Genomic DNA, 25,658 nt, shown 5'->3' with positions numbered 1-25,658 from the left:
CCTCGGGCGGCGCCCCACCCCAGGGCCAGGCTTCTTATTAACCGAGTAGATGGGGGAGGGGCAGAGCCAGGACCCTGAGAGGCTGCCAGTGGAGGGCGAGGACTGAGGCTTCCACCCACGTGGGCGTGGGCTCTGCCGAAGGAAGTGCCTGTGACCTGGACCCTCGGGGGAGAGTCCTCAGCAGGTGGCGGCCTCAGGTCAGCCCAGGCTTGAGGCCCAGCTGGATCCAGGGCCCCCTGGTGACCCTCTGGGTGACCGTACGGTGACCCTCCAGGCCTTTTGTTCCTTGGCAGAACAGCCAAGCCTCAGGGCTGCAGGGGGATGAGAGGGACCATGTGTGAGGCCCCGGCACCAGCCCTGGCTCTCAGCAGAGGGCAGCGCGCCTGGTCGGGCAGGAGAAGGGGCAGGGGGTGAGTGTGTGCGGGTGCGTGTCTGCCGGCGGGGCGGGCAGGTGAGACCCAGCTGTCCCGGCTGCTGGCTGTGCTCCCTGAGGCCGGAGGGTCCCCACAAGGGCGACGCACCCCAGGTCAGCAGCACAGGGCCCTGAGCCCAGAGAGCCAGCTCGAGTCAACACCGTCTTGAAGTCCTTCGTGATTTTTGAACAGGGGATTGTTTCCATTCTGCAAAGGCCCACCGATCACATGGTCATCCTGGCAGCACATGGACCCCCTCAGACCCCTCCCTCCCAAGAGCAGACTGCACCCATCCATGGTCCTCCCGGAAGCGGGCACCCCACGCGACCTTTGTGGGGTCAGCGTCTGCAGCTGTTTCACCTCTTGCAGTCACCACAGGGCCAGGAGAGGGGATGCCCAGATCTCTCGGGTCAGCAGCTCTCTGGTCCTTGGGAAGCCCACCCCTCCAGCAGCTGCTCACGGGGACTGGAAGAGGGAGAAGGGCTGGGCGAGCCCAGAGACCCTGGAGGCTAGGGGCAGGCCCGTCCTGTCCAGCTGTGGCTCCCTGGGCTGACTGTGGGTGAACGTGGGTGATGGCCGTCCTGCCCCCCGGGTCCCAGGAGGGGACATGGGCACCCCGGCAGCACCTGGCCCTTTGCGAGGGCTTAACCAGGGCAGCTCTCCAAACTCAGGCCCCGATGCCAGGTCCTACCCAAAAGAGCCCGCAGGCCCAGGGGTGGGGGCTCAAAGTGCCCACCAGACAGCCCTGCGTCCTGCAGAGGGCCCCCAGGTGGTGGGGAGTCTCAGCAAGGGTAGTGTCTGGCAGCTGGGAGGGATGAGGTCTGTTAAGGGCTGAATTGTGACCCCCGCCCCCAAATTTATATGTCGAAGGCCTAATCCCAGCATGACTGTGCCTGGAGACAGGGTCTTTGCAGAGATAATGAGGTTAAAATGAGGTCACTAGAGTGGGCCTGATCCCATAGGAGTGGCATCCTTATGAGATTAGGACACAGACACCCACAGAGAGTGATGACCATGTGAGGACACAGGGAGGAGACGGCTGTCCACGTGCCCAGGGGAGAGGCCCCAGGAGGAACCAGCCCTGTTGCACCTGGATTGCAGATTTCAGCCTCCAGAACTGTGAGATGATAAATTTCTATTGTTTAAGCCGCCCTGTCGGTGGTATTTGTTACAGCACCTGAGCTGACTGAGACAGGGGCCAGTGCATCTGGGACACACAAGGCTGTGACAACCAAGGGACAGGGCGCCCTAGCACCTTCATCCTCATACCTACAGCAGACAAGGAACCAGGAAGGTGTCCTGACTGCAGAGCCTCAGGGGGCCACCTGTCCTCTCCAGGCTTCAGGAGAGTTGGGGGCCAGAGGGCTCTGGCAGGAGTGGGGCTGTGTGTCCTACAGAGACGGTTCTGGGCCAGGGCTTGGCTACGGCTGGGAACGCAAGATGCAGGGACAGGACCCAGTGTGATGCTGGGACCAGTTTTTTTTTTTTCTTTTCTTTTCTATTTTTTTTCTATCTCAGGGGAGTGGGACCAGTTCTTGGGGGCAGTTTTGAGACATTAAAATTTTTGGCAGGTGCTAAAAATAGCTCCTGAATAGGGGACCCTAGAAAGCTCCACCATTTACAGGAAAAAGCCATCTCACCAGCACCCGGTTGCTGGTTTCTACTACCACCTTCCAACCAAAGGGACCAGGGCTCTCGATCCCAGAACCAGGCAGAAAATCGACGCCCTTTGCACACTGGCTCCCCTTCCCCTGGGGGCTCCTGCTTCCTTGAATCATCTCCCAAGTAAACTGCCCGTCCTGCGCCAGCCTCGCCGGCAGGGCGCACCCACACAGCTGCACGCGGGCACGTGGTTTAAAGCGCTGCAGTCGCTGTCTTGCAATTCCTGACTTTTGAAAAAGGTGCCTGTGTTTTCACTCCGCCCTGCAGATTCTGCAGCTGCCCTGCCTGCTGGGGAATCCTTGCCCCAGGCTCCGCCTTCGGGGAAACCCGCAGGGGGACGGACCGCTGCCCTTCCAAGAGGAGGCACTGCGACCCCAGGGGAGGGGACCAGGCGCCGTGCGTGCTGGCGGGTCCTCAGGGTTGGTGGCCTCGTTCCAAACACAGCGGGGCCTCTGCCCTCAAAGAGCAGCGGTAAAGGAGGAACAGCAAACAGACGACTTTTAATAGAGAGCGACCCGCTGCGCAGGTGTGGGCGGTGGGGCGGGCGGCCGGGCGCCGGCCGGCGTGTCGGGACAGCGCGGGCGGCGGCGTACCGGGCCCTGGCGCCCTCAGCGCGCACTCCGGGGAGCGGATGAGGAGTGCGGCGCCCGGGTTGCAACACGCGTTTATTGCAGGGAGGCGCGGGTCGGAGGCTTCACCAGGCGAAGAGCGGGCGGCCGTCCTCCTTGGAGAGCTCGCACAGGCAGTTGAGCAGAAGCAGCGAGTCGCCCAGGAACTTGGGGGGCACGACGTCGATGACCAACTTGCGCAGGGTGGCCGGGCTGCTGTGCAGCGGGTTGGCGCGCAGGTCGGGCCGCTGCTTCAGGATGCCGTAGGTGTTGATGAGGAACTCGCTGAACACGGGGTGCACGGCGCGCTTGTAGCCCAGCCTCTCCAGGCGCGCCGTCAGCGTCAGGTAGCGGTGCGTCAGCTCCAGCCGCTTCTTCTCGTCCACTGAGCCGTCCAGGGACTTGATGGACGTCTGTGGGCACAGGCGCGGGTGGACGGGCAGAGCCCAGAACCCGCAGGCGGGGCCGTGGAGTGGGGCGGGAGGTGAGGCCTAGGCTCAGGGCCGGGGGCGGGGCAGGGGCTAGATTCCCCTAGCGCAGCTGTGTAGGTGGTGACACTGAGGCCCACAGCCATGCCCCCACCAGGGGAGTCGTCCCCCAGTTTCCCTCCAGCACAGTGTCAGGGAGAGCAGGGAGCGGCACCCCAGGCTCGCAGAAGGTGTCTTGCCAGCTGGGGCTGAGTGTCAAAGTACTCCCCGGCCTGGAGCCACTCCTGAGACTGTCCCAAGCCAGGAGCGGGAGCAAAGGGATTCATGGGACCAGCTCATCGTGTCCCCTGGCACATTTGCCTCAGACACCACTCAGGCTCGCCCAGGGCTGCAGCTGTGTGGGCACCACGTGTGATGGGGCAGCAAGGGGACCCCGGGGCAGGGGGAGGGTCCTAGGGCAGGAAGGGGACCCCAGAGCAGGGGGTGTTCTAGGGCAGGGAGGGCCCCCAGGCAGGGAGGCGCACCTGCTTGATCTTCTCAGGGATGTTGGACACAGTGAAGCCATAGAGCCGGGTCACCCCTGGGAAGACATAGGCCAGGATGCGCCAGTCCAGCTGGAAGGCGATCTCCCCAACGATGCGCCCGTCCTTCTCGGTGCCAGCAAAGCTCTGGATCTCTGCAAGGGGGAGGGGGGCGGGGGGGCCAGTGAGACAGGCCGGCCAGGACTCGGAGGGTCAGGGGCCACCCACCTTCCTCCTGCCTGTGCTCCAGGGTCCATTTCAGGGAGAGGACCGACCCAAACGCAGACACTGTGGGTTTGCGGTGAAGCCTCAGGAGCCCGGCAGAGCCTTCCGCAAGGCCCTGGTTGTGACCTGAGGGGGCACCCTCCTCCCCACTGACACCTGCCCTCCACTGTGAGGCAAACACAAATTTAAAAGGAAACTTTGAATTTTCTGTTGCCAAAGGGGAAAGAGAGCTTTCCTTTCCTCCCCGTTCTTGGCATGTTCCCTGAGCACCCTGATCCCAGGTCCTTTCTCCATCCCTCCCCCGCTCCCCAACAAAGATGGGCGTAAACACTTTAAAAGCCTGTTTCACAGCCCAGCATTATTTTCTTGTCCCCGAGTCTGCTCAGCACCCAGTCTAAGTTGACCCCTCAGAGGCCCCAGCCCTGTGACCAGGTGAACTCGGGATGGGCTAGGCATGTCCCCCACCTGAGTGTGGGGTCTGGTTAACTGAAGGACATGTAAGTAACACGTGTGGATCCAGTCTGCGTAGCTACGTGAAACGGTGAGGCTCTGTCTCGGCAGCCTGTGTGCATCGCATGCTGGTCTAGTGCTTATTCGGTAATAAGACTTTCCTTCGTTGTGAATAGGATTGCTGCGTTGGCAGATTCTAATTTTAATTATTTCCCACCGTTACCCTGGCACATCAACCGCCCTCCCCTCCAAAACCTGCTCCCAAATCTCCCCTCCCCGCAGCAGTCTCCGATGTCAGCAAGTCTTCCACCAGACAACCGTGATACGATCAATACCCTTCAAAACCACTGTGCTCTTTGAAGGTCACACTGCCTACTGTTATCACCGGGTGCACCTGACCTTGAGAGACGGCCGAGTGAGAAAGGGCCTGCCTCACGATGCCCAGGGCGCCCTCACTGACCAGGACACGCCCGGCTGGGGGGGGCGCGGGCTCTCGGCACAGCATCCTGTGCCTTCCACACTCTGCCCTTTCTTCCCCACGGGAGACATTTAATAACGTGCCCGTTTCTAAAGCTTTCCCTAAAGCCCTGCAACCTTCAAACCCGCCCGTGATCCAAACCCCTTCCAAGGGTGTTGGATGGTACAGCCCTGCCAGGTCCGTCCACCGGGCGGGCAGTGCACAAATGGGATAGGTGCTCCGCGTGGAGCCCCGGCCCCCCGGTCCTGTTACCCACAAACACCTGTGCCCACCGAAGGCTCAGGACCCCCAGCACACAGAGAGTTCGGCCTGACTCCCCAGCCATGCCGGCAGTGCTCAGTGGCCCGGGGAGTTGCTGAACTGCTCCTGCGGGCTGTCTGTGTGGGCATGAGCGCTGGGCTCCAGGACCAACACTGCCCGTGACCTCGGGCAGCTGTTCTGCTTCCCTCGGCCCCATCCTGTGACTGTCCACACAGCCCCCATCCCAGAACCCCGCCCGGTCACTCTCCATAGGAACGTGATTGCCAGTCAGCACGGGCTTATCAAGGCCAGGTATCGGCGGCCTCCTCCTCTGTGGACACCAGGAGAGGCTGGGGGGACATCCGTCCTTCCGCTCCCTCGGCCGGGCCTGTGCAGGTGCTGAGTGGGGAGGACGAGGCCGAACTCAGAGCAGTCCAGGTCTCAGGGGTTGTGGGCCGGGCAGATGGGTGGGCCAGCATAGGGGCCGAGGGGGTGTGGGTGCCCGGGGCAGAGGGCCTCCCCTGAGCCACAAGACCCAGAGCCCTGTGAGGGCCCTGGGGTCACAAGGTCTCAGGGTTGGGGGCGGCAGAGGGCCAGGTGTCCGAGGGCCCAGGAGAAATGCTGGGCTGAGCCTGTGGAGACAGGGAGCCACAGAAGGTGTCGAGAAAGTAATCTGGCGGCTGCGGCCGGAGCGGCAGGACAGGCTCTGGACTCAGGGTTAAACCGGGGGTGACGGGGAGGTTCCTGGTAACAGGGGCTCGGACCCCCCTCAGAGGGGGCCTCGAGGCCCCGAGCAACCAACCCAGCTGAGCCGGGCTGCTTCCGTTCCCTCCTCCAGGAGCATCTCTGGTCCTTCCGTGGTTTGACTTTTCCTCACGATGAGCCTTCGAGGGGCCTCAGACTCCACTTACACACAAAGGAACTGAGGTTGAGGGGCTCGCTGCTTCCCAATGACTTTTAACTCTTTTTACTGAGATGTAATTCACACTATAAAATTCACTCTTCTCAAATATGCAATCCAGTGGCTTTTAGTATATTCACCAAGTCGTATAGCCATCACCACAGTCTACAAAACCCTGCACCCGACTAGCGCTCACTCACAGTTCACCCTGCAGCCACACACCCACTTTCTGACCCTATGGATTTATCTACTCTGGACATTTCATATCAGTGGAATCACATAATATGTGGTCTTTCGTGACTGGCTTCATTCACCCAGCATGTTTTCATGGCACATCCATGTTGTAACGTGTGTCAGGACTTCAGTCCTATTTATGGCTGAATAACAGTCCGTTGTATGGATACAGCACATTCTGTTTATCCATTCCTCCATTGATAGGCATCTGGGCTGTTTCCACTTGTTGGCTAATATGAATAATGCTGCTATGAACGCTCATATAAACATTTTTGTGTGGACAAATGTTTTCAAGTCTTTCGGTGATATACCTAGGAATGGAATTGCTGGGACACGAGGTAACTCTAAGTCTAACTTTCTGAGGAACTGCCAGACTGTTTTCCACAGCGGCAAGGTGTGTAGGTTCCAATTCCCCCACTCCCTCTTCAACACTGGTTATCGTCCGTCTTTTTTTGTTTGTTTTTGTTTTTGTTTTGCGGTACGCGGGCCTCTCACTGTTGTGGCCTCTCCCGTTGAGGAGCACAGGCTCCGGACGCGCAGGCTCAGCGGCCATGGCTCACGGGCCCAGCCGCTCCGCGGCATGTGGGATCTTCCCGGACCGGGGCACGAACCCGCGTCCCCTGCATCGGCAGGCGGACTCTCAACCACTGCGCCACCAGGGAAGCCCCGTCCGTCTTTTTTATTATAACCATCCTGGTGGACGTGAAGTGGTGTCTCACTGCAGTTTTCATTTGCATTTCGCTGATGGCTGAGGATACTGAACATCTTTTCACGTGCTTATTGGCCATTTGTCTGCCTTCTTTGGGGAAATGTCTATTTAAATTCTTTGCCCATTTTTAATTGGACTGTTTGTCTTTTACTGAGGAGTTGTAAGTGTTCTTATATATCCTGGATACTGTTCCCTTATCGGATACATGATTTACACATATTTTCTCCCATTCCGTGAGTTGACTTTTCACTTTTTTGAAATGTTCCTTTGAAATACCAAAGTGTTTACCTTTGATAAAGTCTGATATATCTGTTTTTTCTTTTGTTGCTCATGCCTTTGGTGTCACAGCTATGACTCTATTGCCAAATCCAAGGTCATAAGAGTTATGTCTATGTTTTCTTTTAAGAGTTTTATGGTTTTAGGTCTTTTAAGTCTGTGATCTATTTTTAGTTAATTTTCTACGTTGTGTGAAGTCCAACTTCATTGTTTTGCACCTGGATATCCACTTTCCCAGCACCGTTTGTTGAAAAGACTCTTCTCTCCCCACTGAATTTTCTTGGAACCCTTGTCAAAGATCAAACCTGTAAATGCATGGGTTTATCTCTGGACTTATTCTATTTCATCGACTTGTATGCCTGTTCTTATACCAGTACCATGCTGTTGATTACTGTAACTTTATAGTAAATTTTGAAATTGGGAAATGTGTGTCCTCCGATTTTATTCTCCTTTTTCAAGATTGCTTTGCCTATTCTGAGTCCCATGCATTTCCATACAAATTTTAGGATCAGCATGTCAATTTCTGCAAAGGAGCCAGGTGGGATTTTGATAAGGATTTGCATTGAGATTTATGGATCAATTTGGGGAGTTTTGCCATCTTGATAATAGTAAGTCTTTTAATCCATGACTGCAAGATTTTTTCCATTTATTTAGGTCTTAATTTCTTTCAACCATGTTTTATAGTTTTCAGTGTTCTCCTTCCTTAATCACTTAGCAGTGCTGTAGAAGGTACCCAGGAATTAAAGCTGAGAACCAGATACACTGCACAGAAACATGTTAGGGAAAATGGGGCCCATGGAGGAGCAGGGTGCAAACTCCCCCTTCTGTATTAATACATTTATCTCATCAGAAATCAGTCCTTCTCCCTGCTTCCCTAAAGTATAAATTAGGCAGAAGAAACGAGCTACACCTGAGAGGATCTAGAAATCATGTCTAGCCAACTTGGGCCTTCCAAGATCCAGCCAAAAACCTATTCCTCAAAGAAAAAAAGTCAGTAAGATTGATAAACCTCTATCCAGACTTATTACAGAAAAAAAGAAGACAAAAATTACCACTATCAGAAATGAGAGATGGCATCACCACAGATTTTACAGACATTAAAAGGATAATAATGTAATATTAACAACAACTTTATGCCAATAAATTTAACAACTGGGATGAAATGAACCAATTCCTTAAAAGATACAAAAGCTCACTTTTGTATCTTTTTTTGTGAGTGAACTACCAAATCTCACTCAAGAAGAAATTTAAAAAAATTTGAACAGCCTTATATCAACTAAGGAAATTGAATTTGTTGGGGTGGGGAGAGAATGTTCCTACAAAGAAAATTCAACACTCAGATGGTTTCAGTGACGAATTTTACCAGACACCTAAGGACTACATAATGCCAATTCTACACAGACTCATCTAGATAATTAAAGAGAATGGAACACTTTCTTCCTCATTCACTGAGGCTGAAATTAACCCAATATCAAAGTCAAAAAATGACATTATAAGAAAACTATAGACCAATATTCCTCACAGACTGCAAAAATTCTTAACAAAAATTTAGTAAATTGAATCAAACAATACAAAAAAGTATAATACATCATGACCAAGTGAGGTTTATCTCAGTAATGCAAGGTGGGTTTATAATTGAAAAATCAATCAATGTTATTTACCATATTAATAAACTACAAATGAAAACCAAATGCTCAACTCAATAGGTGCAGAAAAAGCATTCAACAAATTCCAAAATACATCCAGGATAACTCTGAGCAAACAAGGAATTAAAGGGAACTTCCTCAACCTGATGGAGGGCATCTACAAAACTTAGCTAACATCATACTTAATGGTGACAGACTGAATGCCTTCCCCCTAAATCCAAAAAAGACAAGAATGCCCACTGTCACCATTTCTATTCAACACTGTTCCAGCCAGTGCAATAAGACAAGAAAAAGAAATTAAAGGCATACAGATTAGAAATGAAAAAATAACTTTGCCTTTATTCACAAATGACACGATATCTATCCTAAGGAATCTAAAAAAAAAAAACTACTAGAACAAATATGTGAGTTCAGTTAAGTTGCAAGATACAAGGTTCTATTTGTCAGGGTTCTTTAGAGAAACAGAAACAGAACCATGTGTGGTGTGTGTGTATGTGATTATGAAAACTGACAAGTCCCAAGATCAGTGAGGGTGAGTCAGCAAGCTGGAGGCTCAGAAGAGCTGATGATATAGTCTCAGTCTGAGCTCAAGGTCTGAGAAACAAGAGAATCAATGGTGTGGCTCCAGTTCAAAGGACTGGAGGCGTGAGAGTTGAGATTTCAGTTGCAATCCAAAGGCAGTCAGGCAGGAGGAATTCCCTCTTACTTAGGAGAGAGTCAGGCTTTTTGTCCTATTCAGGCCTTCAACTGATTGGATGAGGCCCACCCACAGTAAGGAAGTCAATCTACTTTACTCAGTCTATTGATTTAAATATTAAACTCATCCAAAAACATCCTCACAGAAATACCCAGAATAATGTTTGACCAAATATCTGGGCACCTAATGGCCCAGTCAAGTTGACAAATAAAATTAACCATCATGGGGTCAATATACAAAACCAATTGTGTTACTATATACGAGAAACAATCAGAAATTCATACTGATAAAAACAATACTATTTATTTTTCAGCATCAAAAACATGAAATACTAAGGGATAAATTCAACAAACATGTGCAAGATCTGTACACAGAAAACTATAAAATATTGCTGAGCAATATTTTTTTAACTTATTTATTTATCTATTTATTGGAGGCATTGGGTTTTCATTGTGGTGCACGGGCTTCTCATTGCAGTGGCTTCTCTTGTTGCGGAGCACGGGCTCTAGGTGCGCGGGCTTCAGTAGTTGTGGCACATGCACTCAGTAGTTGTGGCTCACGGGCTTTAGAGTACAGGCTCAGTAGTTGTGGCGCATGGGCTTAGTTGCTTTGCAGTATGTGGGATCTTCCCAGACCAGGGCTCGAACCCAAGTCCCCCGCATTGGCAGGCAGATTCTTAACCACTGCTCCACCAGGGAAGTCCCAAGGGCGTGTTGCCTCCCCGTGGGGGAATCGAACCCTGGTCTCCCACGTGACAGACGGGGATACTCACCACTATACTAACAAGGATGGCGGCTTGAGCGACATTTTTAAACGATATTTTTAAAGAACTAAATAAATCGAGAGATATACAGGCATACCTTGGATATATTGCTGATTCAGTTCCAGACCACCACAATAAAGCAAAATATCACACTAAAGCAAGTCACATGAACTTTTTTGGTTTTTCAGTGCACATAAAATTAGTTTTACACTATACTGTAGTCTATAGTGTGCAATAACATTACGTCCAAAAAAACCCCAATGTACATACTTTAATTTTAAAATATTTTATTGCTAAAAAATGCTAACCATCATTTGAGCCTTCAGTGAATCACAACCTTTTTGCTGGGGAGGGCCCCTGCCTCAGTGCTGATAGCTGCTGACTGATCAGGGTGGTGGTTGCTGAAGGCTGGGGTTGGTGTGGCAATTTCTTTAAAAAGGTAACAATGAACTTTGCTACATTGACTGCATCTCATTTCAAGAATAATTCCTCCGTAGCATGCAATGCTGTTTCATAGCATTTCACCCACAATAGAACTTCTTTCAAAATTAAAGTTAATCCTCTCAAACCCTGCTGCTACTTTATTGACTAAGTTTATGTAATGTTCTAAATCCTTTGTTGTCATTTCAACAATCTTTACAGCATCTTCACCAGGAGTAGATTCCATTTCAAGAATCCACTTTCTTAGCGCATCCATAAAAAGCAGCTCCTCATCTATGAAGCCTTTATCCTGAGATTGCAGCAAGTCAGTCATATCTCAGGCTCCACTTCTGATTCTAGTTCTCCTGCAGTTTCCACCACATCTGCAGTTATTGCCCCCATAAGGTCTTTTTTTTAAAAAATAATCGAATATTAGGGTTTTGTTTTGTTTTGTTTTGTTTTTGGCTGCGTTGGGTCCTTGTTGCTGTGCACAGGCTTTCTCTAGTTGCGGTGAGCAGGGTTACTCTTTGTTGCGGTGCGCGGGCTTCTCATTGAGGTGGCTTCTTTTATTGCGGAGCACGGGCTCTAGGCATGGGGGCTTCAGTAGTTGTGGTGTGCGGGCTCAGTAGTTGTGGTGCACAGGCTTAGTTGCTCCACAGGATGTGGGATCTTCCAGGACCAGGACTCGAAACCGTATCCCCTGCATTGGCAGGTGGATTCTTAACCACTGCGCCACCAGGGAAGCCCCACACTGAGGTCTTGAACCTCTCAAAGTCATCCATGAGGGTTGGTACCAACTTCTTCCAAACTCCTAATGTTGATATGTTGACCTCTTCCCGTGAATCATGAATGTTCTTAATGGTATCTAGAATGATGAATCCTTTCCAGAAGGTTTCAATTGACTTTGCCCCGATCCATCAGAGGAATCACTGTCTCTGGTGGCTGTAACCTTACGAAATGTATTTCTTCAATAATAAGACCTGAAAGTCAAAATGACTCCTTGATCCATGGGCTGCAGGATGTATGTTGTGTTAGCAGACATGAAAACAACCTTTATCTCATTGTGCATCTCCATCAGAGCTCCAGGGTGACCAGGTGCATTGTCGATGGGCAGTAATATTTTGAAAGGAATCTTTTTTTCTGAGCAGTAGGTCTCAGTAGGGGACTTAAAATATTCACTAAACCATTTTGCAAACAGATGTGCTGTTACCCAGGCTTTGTTGTCCATTTATAGAGCGCAGGCAGAGTGCTCTTAGGATTTTCAGATGATAAATGCATAATTCTTAAGGGCCTTAGGATTTTCAGAGGATAAACGAGCACTGGCTTCAACTTCAAGTCACCAGCTGCATTAGCCCCTAACAAGAGAGTCAGCCTGTCCTTTGAAGCTTTGAAGCCAGGCAGTGACTTCTCCTCTCTAACTGTAAAGTCCTAGATAGAATCTTCTTCCAACAGAAGACTGTTTCGTCTACATTGAAAATCGGTTGTTTAGTGTAGCCACCTTCATGAATTATCTCACCTGGATCTTCTGGACAACAGCTGCAACTTCTACATCAGCACTTGCTGCTTCACCTGGCACTTTTATGTCATGGAGATGGCTTCTTTCCTTAAACCTCATGAACCACCCTCTGCTAACTTCAAACTTCTCTTCTGCAGTTTCCTCACCTCTCTCAGCCTTCAAAGAATTGGAGAGAGTTAGGGCCTTGCTCCAGATTAGGCTTTGACCGAAGGGAATGTTGTGGCTGGTTTGATCCTCTATCCAGACCACTGAAACTTTCTCCATATCAGCAATAAGGCTGTTTCACTTTCTTATCATTCGTGTGATCACGGTAGCACTTTAATTTCCTCCAGAACTTTCCTTTGCCTTCACAGCTTGGCTAACTGTTTGGCACAAGAGACCCAGCTTTGGCCCTTCTCGGCTTTTGACCTGGCTTCCTCACTCAGCTTCATCATTTCTGGCTTGTGGTTTAAAGTGAGAGACATGTGACTCTTCCTTTCACTTGAACACTTAGAGGCATTGTAGGCTTATTAATTGGCCAATTTCAATATTGTCTTGTCTCAGGGAATAGGGAGGCCTGAGGAGAGGAAGAGACAGGGGAGGGCTGGTAGCTGGAGCAGTCAGAACGCCCACAACATATATGCATTAAGTTTGCCGTCTTGTATGCGCGTAGTCCTTGGTGTCCCAAAACAGTTATAACAGTAATATCAAAGACCACTGATCGGGAGATCAGCTCCATGCTTCGTGACACCTAGAGGGGTGAGATAGGGAGGGTGGGAGGGAGGGAGACGCAAGAGGGAAGAGATATGGGAACATATGTATATGTATAACTGATTCACTTTGTTATAAAGCAGAAACTAGCACACCATTGTAAAACAATTATACTCCAATAAAGATGTAAAAAAAAAAAGACCACTGATCAAAGATTACCACAACAAAGATAATAATGATGGAAAAGTATGAAATATTGCAAGAATTACCAAAACGTGACACACAGACATTAAGTGAGCAAATGCTGTTGGAAAAATGGTGCCAATAGACTTGCTCCACATAGGGCTGCCACAAACCTTCAATTTGTAAAAAATGCCATATCTGTGAAGCACACATAAAGCAAAGTGCAATAGAACAAGATACGCCAGTACAGTGTCTGCACATCTGAAGATTCAATATTGTTACAATGCCATTTCTCTGAAAAGTGACCTGGAGGTCCAGGACAATTCCAATCAAAATGCCAGCAAGGTTTTCTTGTAGAAATGGGCAAGTTGATTCTAACATTCATACAGAACCTAGAATAGGCAGAACAACTTGGACAAAAAGAGCAAAGTTGAAGAACTTATACCATCTGATTTACAGTCTTATTATAAAGCTACAGTCATTGAGACACTGTGTACTGGAATCAATACTGACGCAGATAAATGCAGCAGCACAGAGCCCGGACCACTCTCCCCAGCAGCGCCTCCCACCCTGCACCCACCCCGGCCCGCTGTACCGTTAAGGTAGAAGCTCTTCCTGGTCCTGTCCCCGGAGGGCAGGCTGCTCTCCAAGAAGCACACCTTCTTGGGCCGGCCCACCTCCCTGGGCTCCAGCAGGCTCTTGTCCGCCAGCGGGTCCTGCAAGGAACTCAGGAGTGGGGACAGCTTCCGGTCAGAGCCACGGGGCGCAGACAGCTCTGGGGAGCTGAGGAAATCCTTGAAGGGCACCTGGGAGGAGGTCGCACAGCCCGGGGAGGCATCGTCCTCGCTGGAGAGGGGGGCGTGTGAGAACAGCAGATCCTCCAGGGAGGACGCCTGCAGCTGCGAGGGTGCATCAGGGCCACCGTTGAATCTTCCAAAATCTGGAACTAGGGCAGGGAGGAGAGGAAGGAGACATCAGGCTGAGGTTCCCGAAACATCCCGAGAAGTGTAAAGACCACTTTAAGAACACGCACACACCCTGCCCCGGCTCTGACACCTGCTCCCATTTACGCTTTGGAGGAGGTGACGGACACGTGGGCGAAACAGCTATGGGCGCTGGCGCCCAAGGACACCAGCAGCCTCAGGTTCATGGGCACAGTGAGCGTGGGTGCCTCTGATGCCTCCTCCAACCTGTGCATCCACACACTATGACAGTGACTGTTATGTGCTTCTTAAATTTTACATAAATGGTATCATCTGACACATGTTTTATTCTGAAACTTATCTTTTGTTGAGATTTATCCACATTGACTGAGTCATCTGGTAGCTCACTGGTTCATTTAACCATTTCCCGGCTCACGTGCACACACACTTGCACACAGACACAGATTTTTTTAACCATCATCCCACTGAGGCATGTGGGGCTGTTTCCAAATTTCCTTGTAAAAGCAAAGCCGTGATCAGTGTCCCTCGATGTGCATCCCCTGCCAAACACACAGCCCACCTGTGAGGACAAGGACACTGGCAGCAGAAGTTCTGGAAAGTACTCCTTGGCGTGAGCCCTCCCAGAGTCCGCCTAAATACAGTTTTTTTTTTTAAACAAACAAACAGAGATGGGTAATACAATAACTGAAATGACAAATACACTAGAAGGATGAATAGCAGCAAAACGGAGGAAGACAGGATAAGTGATCTGGAAGACAGAATGGTGGAATTCACTGCTGCGGAACAGAATAAAGAAAAAAGAATGAAAAGAAATGAAGACAGCTTAAGAGATCTCTGGGACAACATTAAAATGCACCAACATTCACATTATAGGGGTCCCAGAAGGAGAAAAGAGAGAGAAAGGACCTGAGAAAATATTTGAAGAGATTATAGTTGAAAACTTCCCTAACATGGGAAAGGAAATAGCCACCCAAGTCCAGGAAGTGCAGAGAGTCCCAGGCAGGATAAACCCAAGGAGAAACATGCCAAGACACGTAATAATCAAACTGACAAAAATTAAAGACAAAGAAAAATTATTGAAAGCAACAAGGGAAAAACGACAAATAACATACAAGGGAATTCCCATAAGGTTAACAGCTGATTTCTCAGAAGAAACTCTACAAGCCAGAAGGGAGTGGCATGGTATTATTAAAGTGATGAAAGGGAAGAACCTACAACCAAGATTACTCTACCTGGCAAGGATCTCATTCAGATTCGATGGAGAAATCAAAAGCTTTAGAGACAAGCAAAAGCTAAGAGAATTCAGCACCACCAAACCAGCTCTACAACAAATGCTCAAGGAACTTTTCTAAGTGGGAAAAACAAGAGAAGAAAAGGACCTACAAAAACAAACTGAAAACAATTAAGAAAATGGTCACAGGAACATACATGTCGATAATTACCTTAAACGTGAATGGATTAAATGCTCCAACCCAAAGACACAGGCTTGCTGAACGGATACAAAAACAAGACCCATCTATATGCTGTCTATAAGAGACGCACTTCAGACCTAGGGACCCATACAGACTGAAAGTGAGGGGATGGAAAAAGATATTCCATGCAAATGGAAATCAAAAGAAAGCTGGAGTAGCAACACTCATATCAGATCAAATAGACTTTAAAATAAAGAATATTACAAGAGACAAGGAAGGCCACTACGTAATGGTCAAGGGATCAATCCAAGAAGAAGATATAACAATTATAAATATATATGCACCCAACATAGGAGCACCTCAATACATAAGGCAACTGCTAACAGCTATAAAAGAGGAAATCAACAGTGACCCAATAATAGTGGGGACTTTAAAACCTCACTTACACCAATGGACAGATCATCCAGACAGAAAATTAATAAGGAAACACAAGCTTTAAATGACACAATAGACCAGATAGATTTAATTGATATTTATAGTACATTCCAGCCAAAAACAGAAGATTACACTTTCTTCTCAAGTGTGCACAGAACATTCTCCAGGGCAGATCATATCTTGGGTCACAAATCAAACTTTGGTAAATTTAAGAAAATTGAAATCATATCAAGCAAAATTTCTGACCACAACGTTATGAGATTAGAAATCAATTACAGGGGAAAATATGTAAAAAAACCACAAAAACATGGAGACTATACAATACATTACTAAATAACCAAGAGATCATGAAGAAATCAAAGAGGAAATCAAAAAATACCTAGAGACAAATTACGATGAAAACACGATGATCCAAAATGTACGGGATGCAGCAAAAGACTTTCTAAGAGGGAATTTTATAGCAATACAAGCCTACCTCAAGAAACAAGAAAAATCTCAAATAAACAAACTAACCTTACACCTAAATGAACTAGAGAAAGAAGAACAAACAAAACCCAAAGTTAGTAGAAGGAAAGAAATCATAAAGATCAGAGCAAAGATCAATAAAACTAAAAGCTGGTTCTTTGAGAAGATAAACAAAATTGATAAAACCTTAGCCAGACTCATCAAGAAAAAGAGGGAGAGGACTCAAATCAATAAAATTAGAAATGAAAAAGGAGAAGTTATGACAGACTCCGAAGAAATATAAAGCATCCTAAGAGACTACTACAAGCAACTCTATGCCAATAAAATGGACAACCTGGAAGAAATGGACAAATTCTTAGAAAAGTATAACATTCCAAGACTGAACCAGGAAGAAATAGAAAATATGAACACACCAATCACAAGTAATGAAATTGAAACTGTGATTAAAAATCTTCCAACAAACAAAAGTCCAGAACCAGATGGCTTCACAGGTGAATTCTATCAAACATTTAGAGAAGAGCTAACACCCATCCTTCTCAAACTCTTCCAAAAAATTGTAGAGGAAGGAACACTCCCAAACTCATTCGAGGAGGCCGCCATCACCCTGATACCAAAACCAGGCAAAGATATTTCAAAAAAAGAAAAATACAGACCAATATCACTGATGAATATAGATGCAAAAATCCTCAACAAAATACCAGCAAAAAGAATCCAACAATGCAGTAAAAGGACCATACACCATGATCAAGTGGGATTTATCCCAGGGATGCAAGGATTCTTCAACATATGCAAATCAATCAATGTGATACACCGTATTAACAAATTGAAGAATAAAAACCATATGATCATCTCAATAGATGCAGAAAAAGCTTTTGACAAAATTCAACACCCATTTATGATAAAAACTCTCCAGAAAATGGGCATAGAGGAAATCTACCTCAACATAATAAAGGCCATATATGACAAACCCACAGCAAACATCATTCTCAATGGTGAAAAACTGAAAGCATTTCCTCTAAGATCAGGAACAAGACAAGGATGTCCACTCTCACCACTATTATTCAACATAGTTTTGGAAGTCCTAGCCACGGCAATCAGAGAAGAAAAAGAAATAAAAGGAATACATATTGGAAAAGAAGAAGTAAAACTGTCACTGTTTGCAGATGACATGATACTATACATAGAGAATCCTAAAGATGCCACCAGGAAACTACTAGAGCTAATCAGTGAATTTGGTAGAGTTGCAGGATACAAAATTATTGCACAGAAATCTCTTGCATTCCTATAAACTAATGATGAAAAATCTGAAAGAGAAATCAAGGAAACACTCCCATTTACCATTGCAACAAAAAGAATAAAATACCTAGGAATAAACCTTTCTAGGGAGATAAAAGACCTGTATGCAGAAAACTATAAGACACTGATGAAAGAAATTAAAGATGATACCAACAGATGGAGAGATGTACCATGTCCTTGGACTGGAAGAATCAATATTGTGAAAATGACTATACTACCCAAAGCAATCTACAGATTCAATGTAATCCCTATCAAATTACCAATGGCATTTTTACAGAACTAGAACAAAAAGTCTTAAAATTTGTAGGGAGACACAAAAGACCCTGAATAGCCAAAGCAATCTTGAGGGAAAAAAAACTGAGCGGGAGGAACCAGACTCCCTGACTTCAGACTGTACTACAAAGCTACAGTAATCAAGACAATATGGTACTTGCACAAAAACAGAAATATAGATGAATGGAACAGGATAGAAAGCCCAGAGATAAATCCACGTACCTATGGTCAACTAATCTATGATGAAGGAGGCAAGGATATACAGTGGAGAAAAGACAGTCTCTTCAATAAGTGGTGCTGGGAAAACTGGACAGCTACATGTAAAAGAATGAAATTAGAACACTCCTTAACACCATACACAAAGATAAACTCAAAATGGATTAGAGACTTAAACGTAAGACTGGACACTATAAAACTCTTAGAGAAAAACATAGGAAGAACATTCTTTGACATAAATCACAGCAAGATCTTTTTTGATCCACCTCCTAGAGTAATGGAAATGAAACCAAAAATAAACAAATGGGACCTAATGAAACTTAAGAGCTTTTGCAAAGCAAAGGAAACTACAAACAGGACGAAAAGACAACCCTCAGAATGGGAGAAAATATTTGCAAATGAATCAATGGGCAAAGGATTAATCTCCAAAATATATAAACAGCTCATGCAGCTCTATACTAAAAAAAACAAACAACCCAATCCAAAAATGGGCAGAAGGCCTAAATAGACATTTCTCCAAAGAAGACATACAGATGGCCAAGAAGCACATGAAAAGCTGCTCAACATCACTAATTATTAGAGAAATGCAAATCAAAACTACAGTGAGGTATCACCTCACACCAGTTCGAATGGGCATCATCAGAAAATCTACAAAAAACAAATGCTGGAGAGGGTGTGAAGAAAAGGGAACCCTCTTGCACTGTTGGTGGGAATGTAAATTGATACAGCCACTATGGAGAACAGTATGGAGGTGTCTTAAAAAACTAAAAATAGAATTACTGTATGACCCAGCAATCCCACTACTGGTCATATACCCAGAGAAAACCATAATTCAAAAAGACACATGCACCCCAATGTTCATTGCAGCACTACTTACAATAGCCAGGAAGCAACCTAAATGCCCATCAACAGAAGAATGGATAAAGAAGATGTGGTACATATATACAATGGAATATTACTCAGCCATAAACAGGAACGAAATTGGGTCATTTGTAGAGACGTGGATGGATCTAGAGACTCTCATACAGAGTGATGTAAGTCAGAAAGAGAAAAACAAATATCATATATTAACACATATACGTGGAGCCTAGAAAAATGGTGCAGATGAACTGGTTTGCAGGCCAGAAATAGAGACACAGATGTAGACACAGATGCACAGCAAGAGGAGAAAGTGGTGGGCGGGGGTGGTGGTGTGATGAATTGGGATATTGGGATTGACATATATACACTAATATGTATAAAATGGATAACTAATAAGAACCTGCTACATAAAAAAATAAATAAATTTTTTTTTTAAATCCCGTATTTAGAGGGACCTCCCTGGTGGCACAGTGGTTAAGAATCTGCCTGCCAATGCAGGGGACATGGGTTCAAGCCCTGGTCCGGGAAGATTCCACATGCTGCGGAGCAAGGAATCCCGTTCACCACAACTACTGAGGCTGTGCTCTAGAGCCTGCGAGCCACAACTACTGAGCCCATGTGCTGCAACTACTGAAGCCCATGCGCCTAGATTCCATGCTCTACAGCAAGAGAAGCCATGCAATGAGCAGCCCATGCACTGCAACAAAGAGTAGCCCCCGCTCACCACAACTAGAGAAAGCCTACATGCAGCAACAAAGACCCAACACAGCCAAAAGATAAATTAAAAAAAATACTTTATAAAACAAAAAACTGTATTTAGAGTGAAATTGGTAACTTAAATCCTTTAACTACTTCTAAAACATCACCAAAAAATTAAACATTCATATGGGAATGAACCCTTGAAGAAAAAAAAAGTTAGAAAATAATAAAAATGGCAGCAGAAATAAACTCGAAACAGCTCTAGGGAAAGTCCAATGAGATAGCGAAACTGTGGAAAGCTACTTTAGAGAAACAAAACATAAAGGAATAAAATTGGAAATGAGAAAAGTGATATAAGAATGACTAGGAAGATAATGTTTAAATTATAAAAGTATTGGTATTATATACAATTGAATATTAATTGAAAATTTTAATAAAAGGAGAGATCATCTGGGAAGTTATTTTAAATGACTCAGAAGTAGAAAACCTAAATAGACTAATAAGCAAAAAAGAAAAACCTAGAAGGTACAGAATAATTATGCTGCAAAGGGCTGCAGGCCTGGGTGATTGGTTGGTGAGTGAGTTCTTTCAAGTTCCCAAACAATCCACAATCCCTACATCATATAAATGAGGTTGGAACACTGAAAAAATTAAAAGATGCTTGATTATTAAGGTTATAAATTGTCACAACTCTGATATCAAATCCCTGCAAAGACAGCCCACAGAAAGGAAACTGTAGCCCAGATTCATGTAGGAACAGAGTCCAGAGATCCTAAGCAAAGCCCCAGCCAAACAGATGCCACAACAGACACAGCTCAGACCCAGGGCCCACGGGGTCTCTCAGCGAAGCAGCATAACAAGACCCCACAGACGAGCTGTGAGAAGCAGCTGAGGGCACTTCCGCCGATGCCGAAACGAGGTCATAAAAATTTAACAAAATGAGCCGTTTCTCAATTCTTTTTTTTGTTGTTGTTCTTTAAAAATAAGGACTACGGGCTTCCCTGGTGGCGCAGTGGTTGAGTGTCCGCCTGCCGAGGCAGGGGACACGGGTTTGTGCCCCGGTCCGGGAAGATCCCACATGCTGCGGAGTGGCTGGGCCCGTGAGCCATGGCCGCTGAGCCTGCGCGTCCGGAGCCTGTGCTCCACAACGGGAGAGGCCACAACAGTGAGAGGCCCGCGTACCGCAAAAAAAAAAAAAAAAAAAAAAAAAAAAAGTACTAGAAAGGCTCTTCCCCAGCACCCAGACTGCACACCCCCCGATCCCTGGGCAGACAGGGCCATTCACTGCCCACCACCCACCAGGAGGATAGTGGGGAGGCTGCCAAGGCCAAATGTCCTGGGAGTTCTGAGGAACAAAGACAAAGACAGAAACAAGTGTATGAGCTGCCAACCTCGTTTAAAATGATCCTTTGTAAACAGAGCAACTACAGACTTAGAAAACATAGGAGAATGAACTGAAAAACTTAGCAGAATAAAACAGCTTATGAACGGGCTGGATATAGGATAAATATCTACAAATCAACAGCTTTCCAAAACATAGCAACACTGATAACGAAAACACAGTGGAAAAAGAAATCCCATCCATGATTACAAGTAACATAAAGTGCTCCAGGAATAAACTAATTAATGTGAAAGATTTATGTGTGAGAAATGGCTAAAGAGACTTGAAGAAACAGAGCCAAAAGAGCTTAATAAAACTGCAGTAGATGAAATCATCCTCTGGGTAAATGTACACAGAAGAAATGTGAAAAAATTACCCCTGCCTTCTGAGCCAGTGATTCTACTTTTAGGAAAACAAACCCTAAGGAAATAACCCTAAATATAAAGTATTTTGCTGTGGTATTTACCTCGGGGTAAGAAAAAAGAACTGTCATTTCAAACATAAGAAGAGTTCATTAAATTGTGGTTCATCTGATTTTTGGAATATTACACAGCCATTTGAAATATATTTATAACAATACAGAAACAGCCACATCACAGTGTTAAAGGGAAAGAGGCAGAGAGATACTCAGAAACTACTTAAATCACCCGACACTGCACCCAGGACAGCAAGGAGTCCAGGCAACAGCAGAAGCTCCATGACTCGAGGGGCTCGGGGACCAGGATGGTCTGAAGGAATAAAGCCCAGGAGGGAGGGGCCGGGACGGTCGAGGCTGCCCCCGCCTCTGTCCCTTGGATCATGTGTACCATCTGCTCGAGGCGGCCTCAGGAGACCCCAGTGTGGCCTGGCTCAGCTCCCACAGATGAGGCCATGTACTAGGAAGGTGCAGGGTACAGAGGCCAAAGCCTTTTGGAGAGGGCCCCAGTGTCCTCTTCAACGTTTCAACTGCACACGGCCTTTGACCTAAGCGTTTCCTGACAGCTACCCCTCGGCAGGCCGCAGATGCACACGTGGGGCCATCTGTGGTCACAGGGAGCTGGAAAGGAGCTCCTGTCGTGGGGTCCAGGCTGAAGGGCTTGTGGTGAACCCACAGGGAACAGTGTGCCCTCCAGGAGAGGGCCGATGGGCAATGACAGCAAGATGGACAGTTGGGGAAATCAAAGTGTAGAACGGCTCAGCCCCATTTATGTAAACTAAAAGGATCCCTAGACACACACAAATAGCCACCGACAATGTCAGAGAGACGCCAAGTAGACGTTGGCAGCGGCTGCCTCTGGGAGTGGGGTCAGGAGCTCAGGCTCAGCCTGGGGGCAGTTATGTTCCCTGAGTGACTCTGGTAAATGAGAAAAACGGGTCTTCAGAGCACATCCTGTTTCGAATGCAGACAGTGAGCCGCTGCTGTGTGCAGTTCTCCCGTCTGTACCTTGAGCTGCTCGCAGGAACACCTGCTGGTTCTCCAAGTCCAGCCCCAAGGCCAAGGCTGTACCCTCTGCCGAAGGCTGAACCCTAGGCATGGAGGTGACCCTGAGGATGGCTGGGGCCCATGCCGACCTTGGCCCACGCCCTGCAGCTGGGGCTCCAAGGCCTCCCTGTGGAAGGCCTGGTGGCCGCGGGCTGGCCAGGGGCTGGGGCTCCTCCTAAGACTGCTGTCCAGCAGGATCTGGGCTTGCCCATAGGCGGGGTGCTGGCCACAGTCCCGGAGACTCTGGCCCAACTTGGACTCTGACGGGGAACAGCCCAGCCTGAGCGAGGCCTGCATCTCGCCCGCAGCCCACCCTTCCGGCCCAGTGAGGGGGTGCCCAGAGAGCCTGTGCCCGGCTGACCACGTGGATGGCTCTGAGCCCTGAGGGTAGGCCCTGGCACAACTCCATTCTTGGGATGAAGGGTGACAGAGCGGCACAAGGCAGGTGACTGTTGACAGTTGTCACAGTGCAGACGAGGCCTTGGGACAAGTGCCTCATGAGCCTCTGTGCACTAGGCGTCCCTCGAAGGCTGCGAAGGCGGCACGGACGCTCTGCAGGCGTCACACGCGGGACACAGCACCGTGAGGCCAAGCCCCTCCTCAGCAAGCGCCTGGGGACAAGTGTGTGTCCTGAGCTCCGGCAGGGCCCCCGGGTTTCTCCAGCTGCCCATCCTTTACCCTCCATCCCCCACGAGGACCCCCTGCTTGTCTGAGCTCCTTCCTCAAGGCCCCCCTGAGGCTGAAGGTGTGGAGATGCCGTGAGGGACCCTTGCACCCTGGGGACACGCTCGCTCACGGGGCCCTGCGCCCACAAGCTGCGTGCAGGGGGCTGATGGGTGATGGCACCACCGTCCACATGGGCTTGCTTGCTCAGGGTGGCAGCAGGCATTCGGTGGACTCCAGGAGGTGACCACACAACGGAGGTCCCCGGAGCAGCCGGGCATCCTGCTGCGGAACTGGCAGCAGCTTTGGAAGCAGCTTCAACTGCTTCCAAAAGGAAAGGAAACCATCTCACACCCAGTCGAAAAAAAGGGCTCATCCCAAGAGATGGCAGGTCCACGGGCGCGGGCACCCCCAGGCGAGGGCTGGGGTGTGGACTCTGCCTGCCCTACTGGGCAGTGAGTGATCACCACCTCCAGGGACAAGGAGGTTGCCTGGTCAGGGGCCCACTGTCCACATCCCAACCACTCAGACCAAGGTCAGGGCTCCAACCACGCCCTAAATCATACTCCACATATGAAAATGTTTAAAGCACAGCCAACTGACTTTCACAGCAAGTGTCACGGCCTCTGCAGCGGCTCCCACAGGGCGCGCTGCTTTATGGTTCCTCACTCACTTCCTGCTGGTGATGCTGCAGCTCCCCTCTCCTGGGCGCCCTTCCCGCTCCTGTCGCGGGGTCCAGGCGACGGGCCTTGGCTGACGGCCAGCGCGGCGGGCGAAGCTGCCCCGGACGAGGGCTGAGCGGGCCCGGCGGGCCCGGCTCCCAGGAAAGGAGAGGCGCACACGGCCCGGGCCCGCCAGCACCCCCGGACTGACCTTGGTGGACCTGGACGTGCTGTTTGTAGCCTCTGTGACAGCACCTCGGCAGCCACCACGGACACAGAGCCCCACCAGCCCAAGCGGGTAACCTGCCCGCCCTCCTCCCAGGTGCGGACCTGCCTGAGGACACAGGCCCGGGCTCACCTGCACTGCCAGGCGAGCAGGCCTCGGGGTAGGCAGGCGCCTTGGGGATGAGCAGGTCGCGGCCCCCGTGCCCACAGCTCTCCTGGCAGCTCTCACTGAGCAGCCGCTTCAGCACCTGGTTCTCCTTCATGAGGCGCACCTGCTTCCTGAGGTCCGCGTTCTCGATCATGAGCCTGTTCACCAGCTCGCTGCCCTCAGCCATGGCCGCGTCCTCTGTGCTCATGTGCGGGCCCGTGGCCCCATGGAGGTGGAAATCCAGAGCCCAGGGGCACTCCAGAAACACCAAGAGAAGAGCCCGGAGTTCCACACCCCTGGTCTTCCGCAGCCTTGTGATGTCGCCCTTAAAGCAGCGGTGCCCCGCGGCCACGAGGGAGCGGAGGGGAGGGGGCGGGAGGGTGGGGAGGGGGCGCCTGCGACCTCGCGGGACGGGCACCCCAGCGCAGGGAACAGCTCAGGCCGAGGCCCAGATAGGAAGGTTCTGGCATGTCCCAGGAACAGCGAGAACTCTGGGCCACACCCCTGAGGGAGAGGAGACCGTGGACGCAAGGAAGGCGGGCCGGGAGCCCCTCGACGGCCCCCACAGCCCACGCAGCCCCAGCGGGCTCGAGGGGGCTGGCAGCTGGAGGCCACCTGCCGACGACACTCCCCTGGTCCAGAGGGTCCAGGCAGCACGTCAGTGTCCCCACACAGACCACCAGCACTGATTGTCAGGGACACTGACCATTACTGGACCCGAGGACCCCTGGCCAGGGCCCTGGGCCGTCTGGACCAACCACATGCAGAGTCCAGCCAGATTCTAGTCCTTGGTCAGGGTGACCTCCGTGACCCCCCTCCACTCCCACTAACTACCCGGGAGGGGCATAAACTCAGCACTGTTTCCTGGCTCCAAAGGCAGCAGGTGGGTCGCCTGCTGCTCTGCCTGAGGACACAGCCCAGAACAGGAGCAGGGTCTTCTCTCCCCTTCAGTGGACGCCTCGATGCCTCGAGGGCAGGGGGAGGGGGAGGAACCTCCATGCAGAACGCAGCCCTTCCTTCCCCAGACTCACAGCTTAGCGTAACTTCGCCCACCCAATCTCGGGTGGGATTTGCAGAGAAGGGTTGCACCCCAAGACAGAGCTGACAGGTCAGCGGGAACGTGGACAGCGGCCTCTGAGGAAGGCCCCAGGGCAGATGCCCCACCAGCCTCCTGAGAGCAGGGCCGGGCGTGAGTAGCTCCCCTCCGCTGGCCCCTCCCCTCACACTTACAATGCCATTTCTTCCCCCCCACAAGAAAACCCTCTCAAGGTGGTACCCTCCAGCCATGGACCTGGGAACATCCTGCCAGTTTCCTGGTCATAATGCACTTCCCTTCTAACACATCACTGGATTCAACTTCTAATATTTTAAGTATTTTCTATATTCATGAGGGAAATTGATCTGTATCTCCTTTTCTTGTCATGTCCTGGTCTGGTTTTGCTATCAAGGTCATATT

General features: G+C 49.1%; 1 protein-coding gene across 2 annotated transcripts; it reads right to left on the bottom strand.

Moving 5' to 3' along the window:
- Positions 1 to 2,555: 2,555 nt before the first annotated feature.
- On the bottom strand, positions 2,556 to 24,435 carry SPATC1L (spermatogenesis and centriole associated 1 like). Of its 2 annotated transcripts, none has more exons than XM_029215149.1 (4): positions 24,188 to 24,435; positions 13,656 to 14,000; positions 3,636 to 3,787; positions 2,556 to 3,096 (listed from the first exon to the last, which is right to left on the bottom strand). In XM_029215149.1, exons 1-4 carry the CDS (start codon positions 24,408 to 24,410, stop codon positions 2,770 to 2,772), a joined length of 1,047 nt encoding a protein of 348 aa, XP_029070982.1. In that variant the 5' UTR covers positions 24,411 to 24,435; the 3' UTR covers positions 2,556 to 2,769. The 2 variants fall into 2 exon arrangements, with proteins under 2 accessions (XP_029070982.1, XP_029070983.1); XM_029215150.1 differs by having other exon boundaries at positions 2,722 to 3,096; positions 13,656 to 14,006; positions 24,188 to 24,389.
- Positions 24,436 to 25,658: the final 1,223 nt, after the last annotated feature.

The sequence above is a fragment of the Monodon monoceros genome, unplaced genomic scaffold, assembly GCF_005190385.1.
Source record: "Monodon monoceros isolate NGI ecotype Baffin Bay Population unplaced genomic scaffold, NGI_Narwhal_1 Super_Scaffold_11, whole genome shotgun sequence".
NCBI lineage: Eukaryota > Metazoa > Chordata > Mammalia > Artiodactyla > Monodontidae > Monodon > Monodon monoceros.
This window is presented reverse-complemented; position numbering and strand designations above follow the sequence as displayed.

What these genes read in the sequence shown, in the direction of transcription:
- SPATC1L (XM_029215149.1), bottom strand. Translation starts at nt 24,410, where the DNA reads ATGAGCACAGAGGACGCGGCCATGGCTGAGGGCAGCGAGCTGGTGAAC. An exon ending in CTGCTCGCCTGGCAGTGCAG is followed by an intron (nt 14,001 to 24,187) that starts GTGAGCCCGGGC and finishes CCCTAGTTCCAG; the next exon opens with ATTTTGGAAGATTCAACGGT. An exon ending in GAAGAGCTTCTACCTTAACG is followed by an intron (nt 3,788 to 13,655) that starts GTACAGCGGGCC and finishes TCCCCCTTGCAG; the next exon opens with AGATCCAGAGCTTTGCTGGC.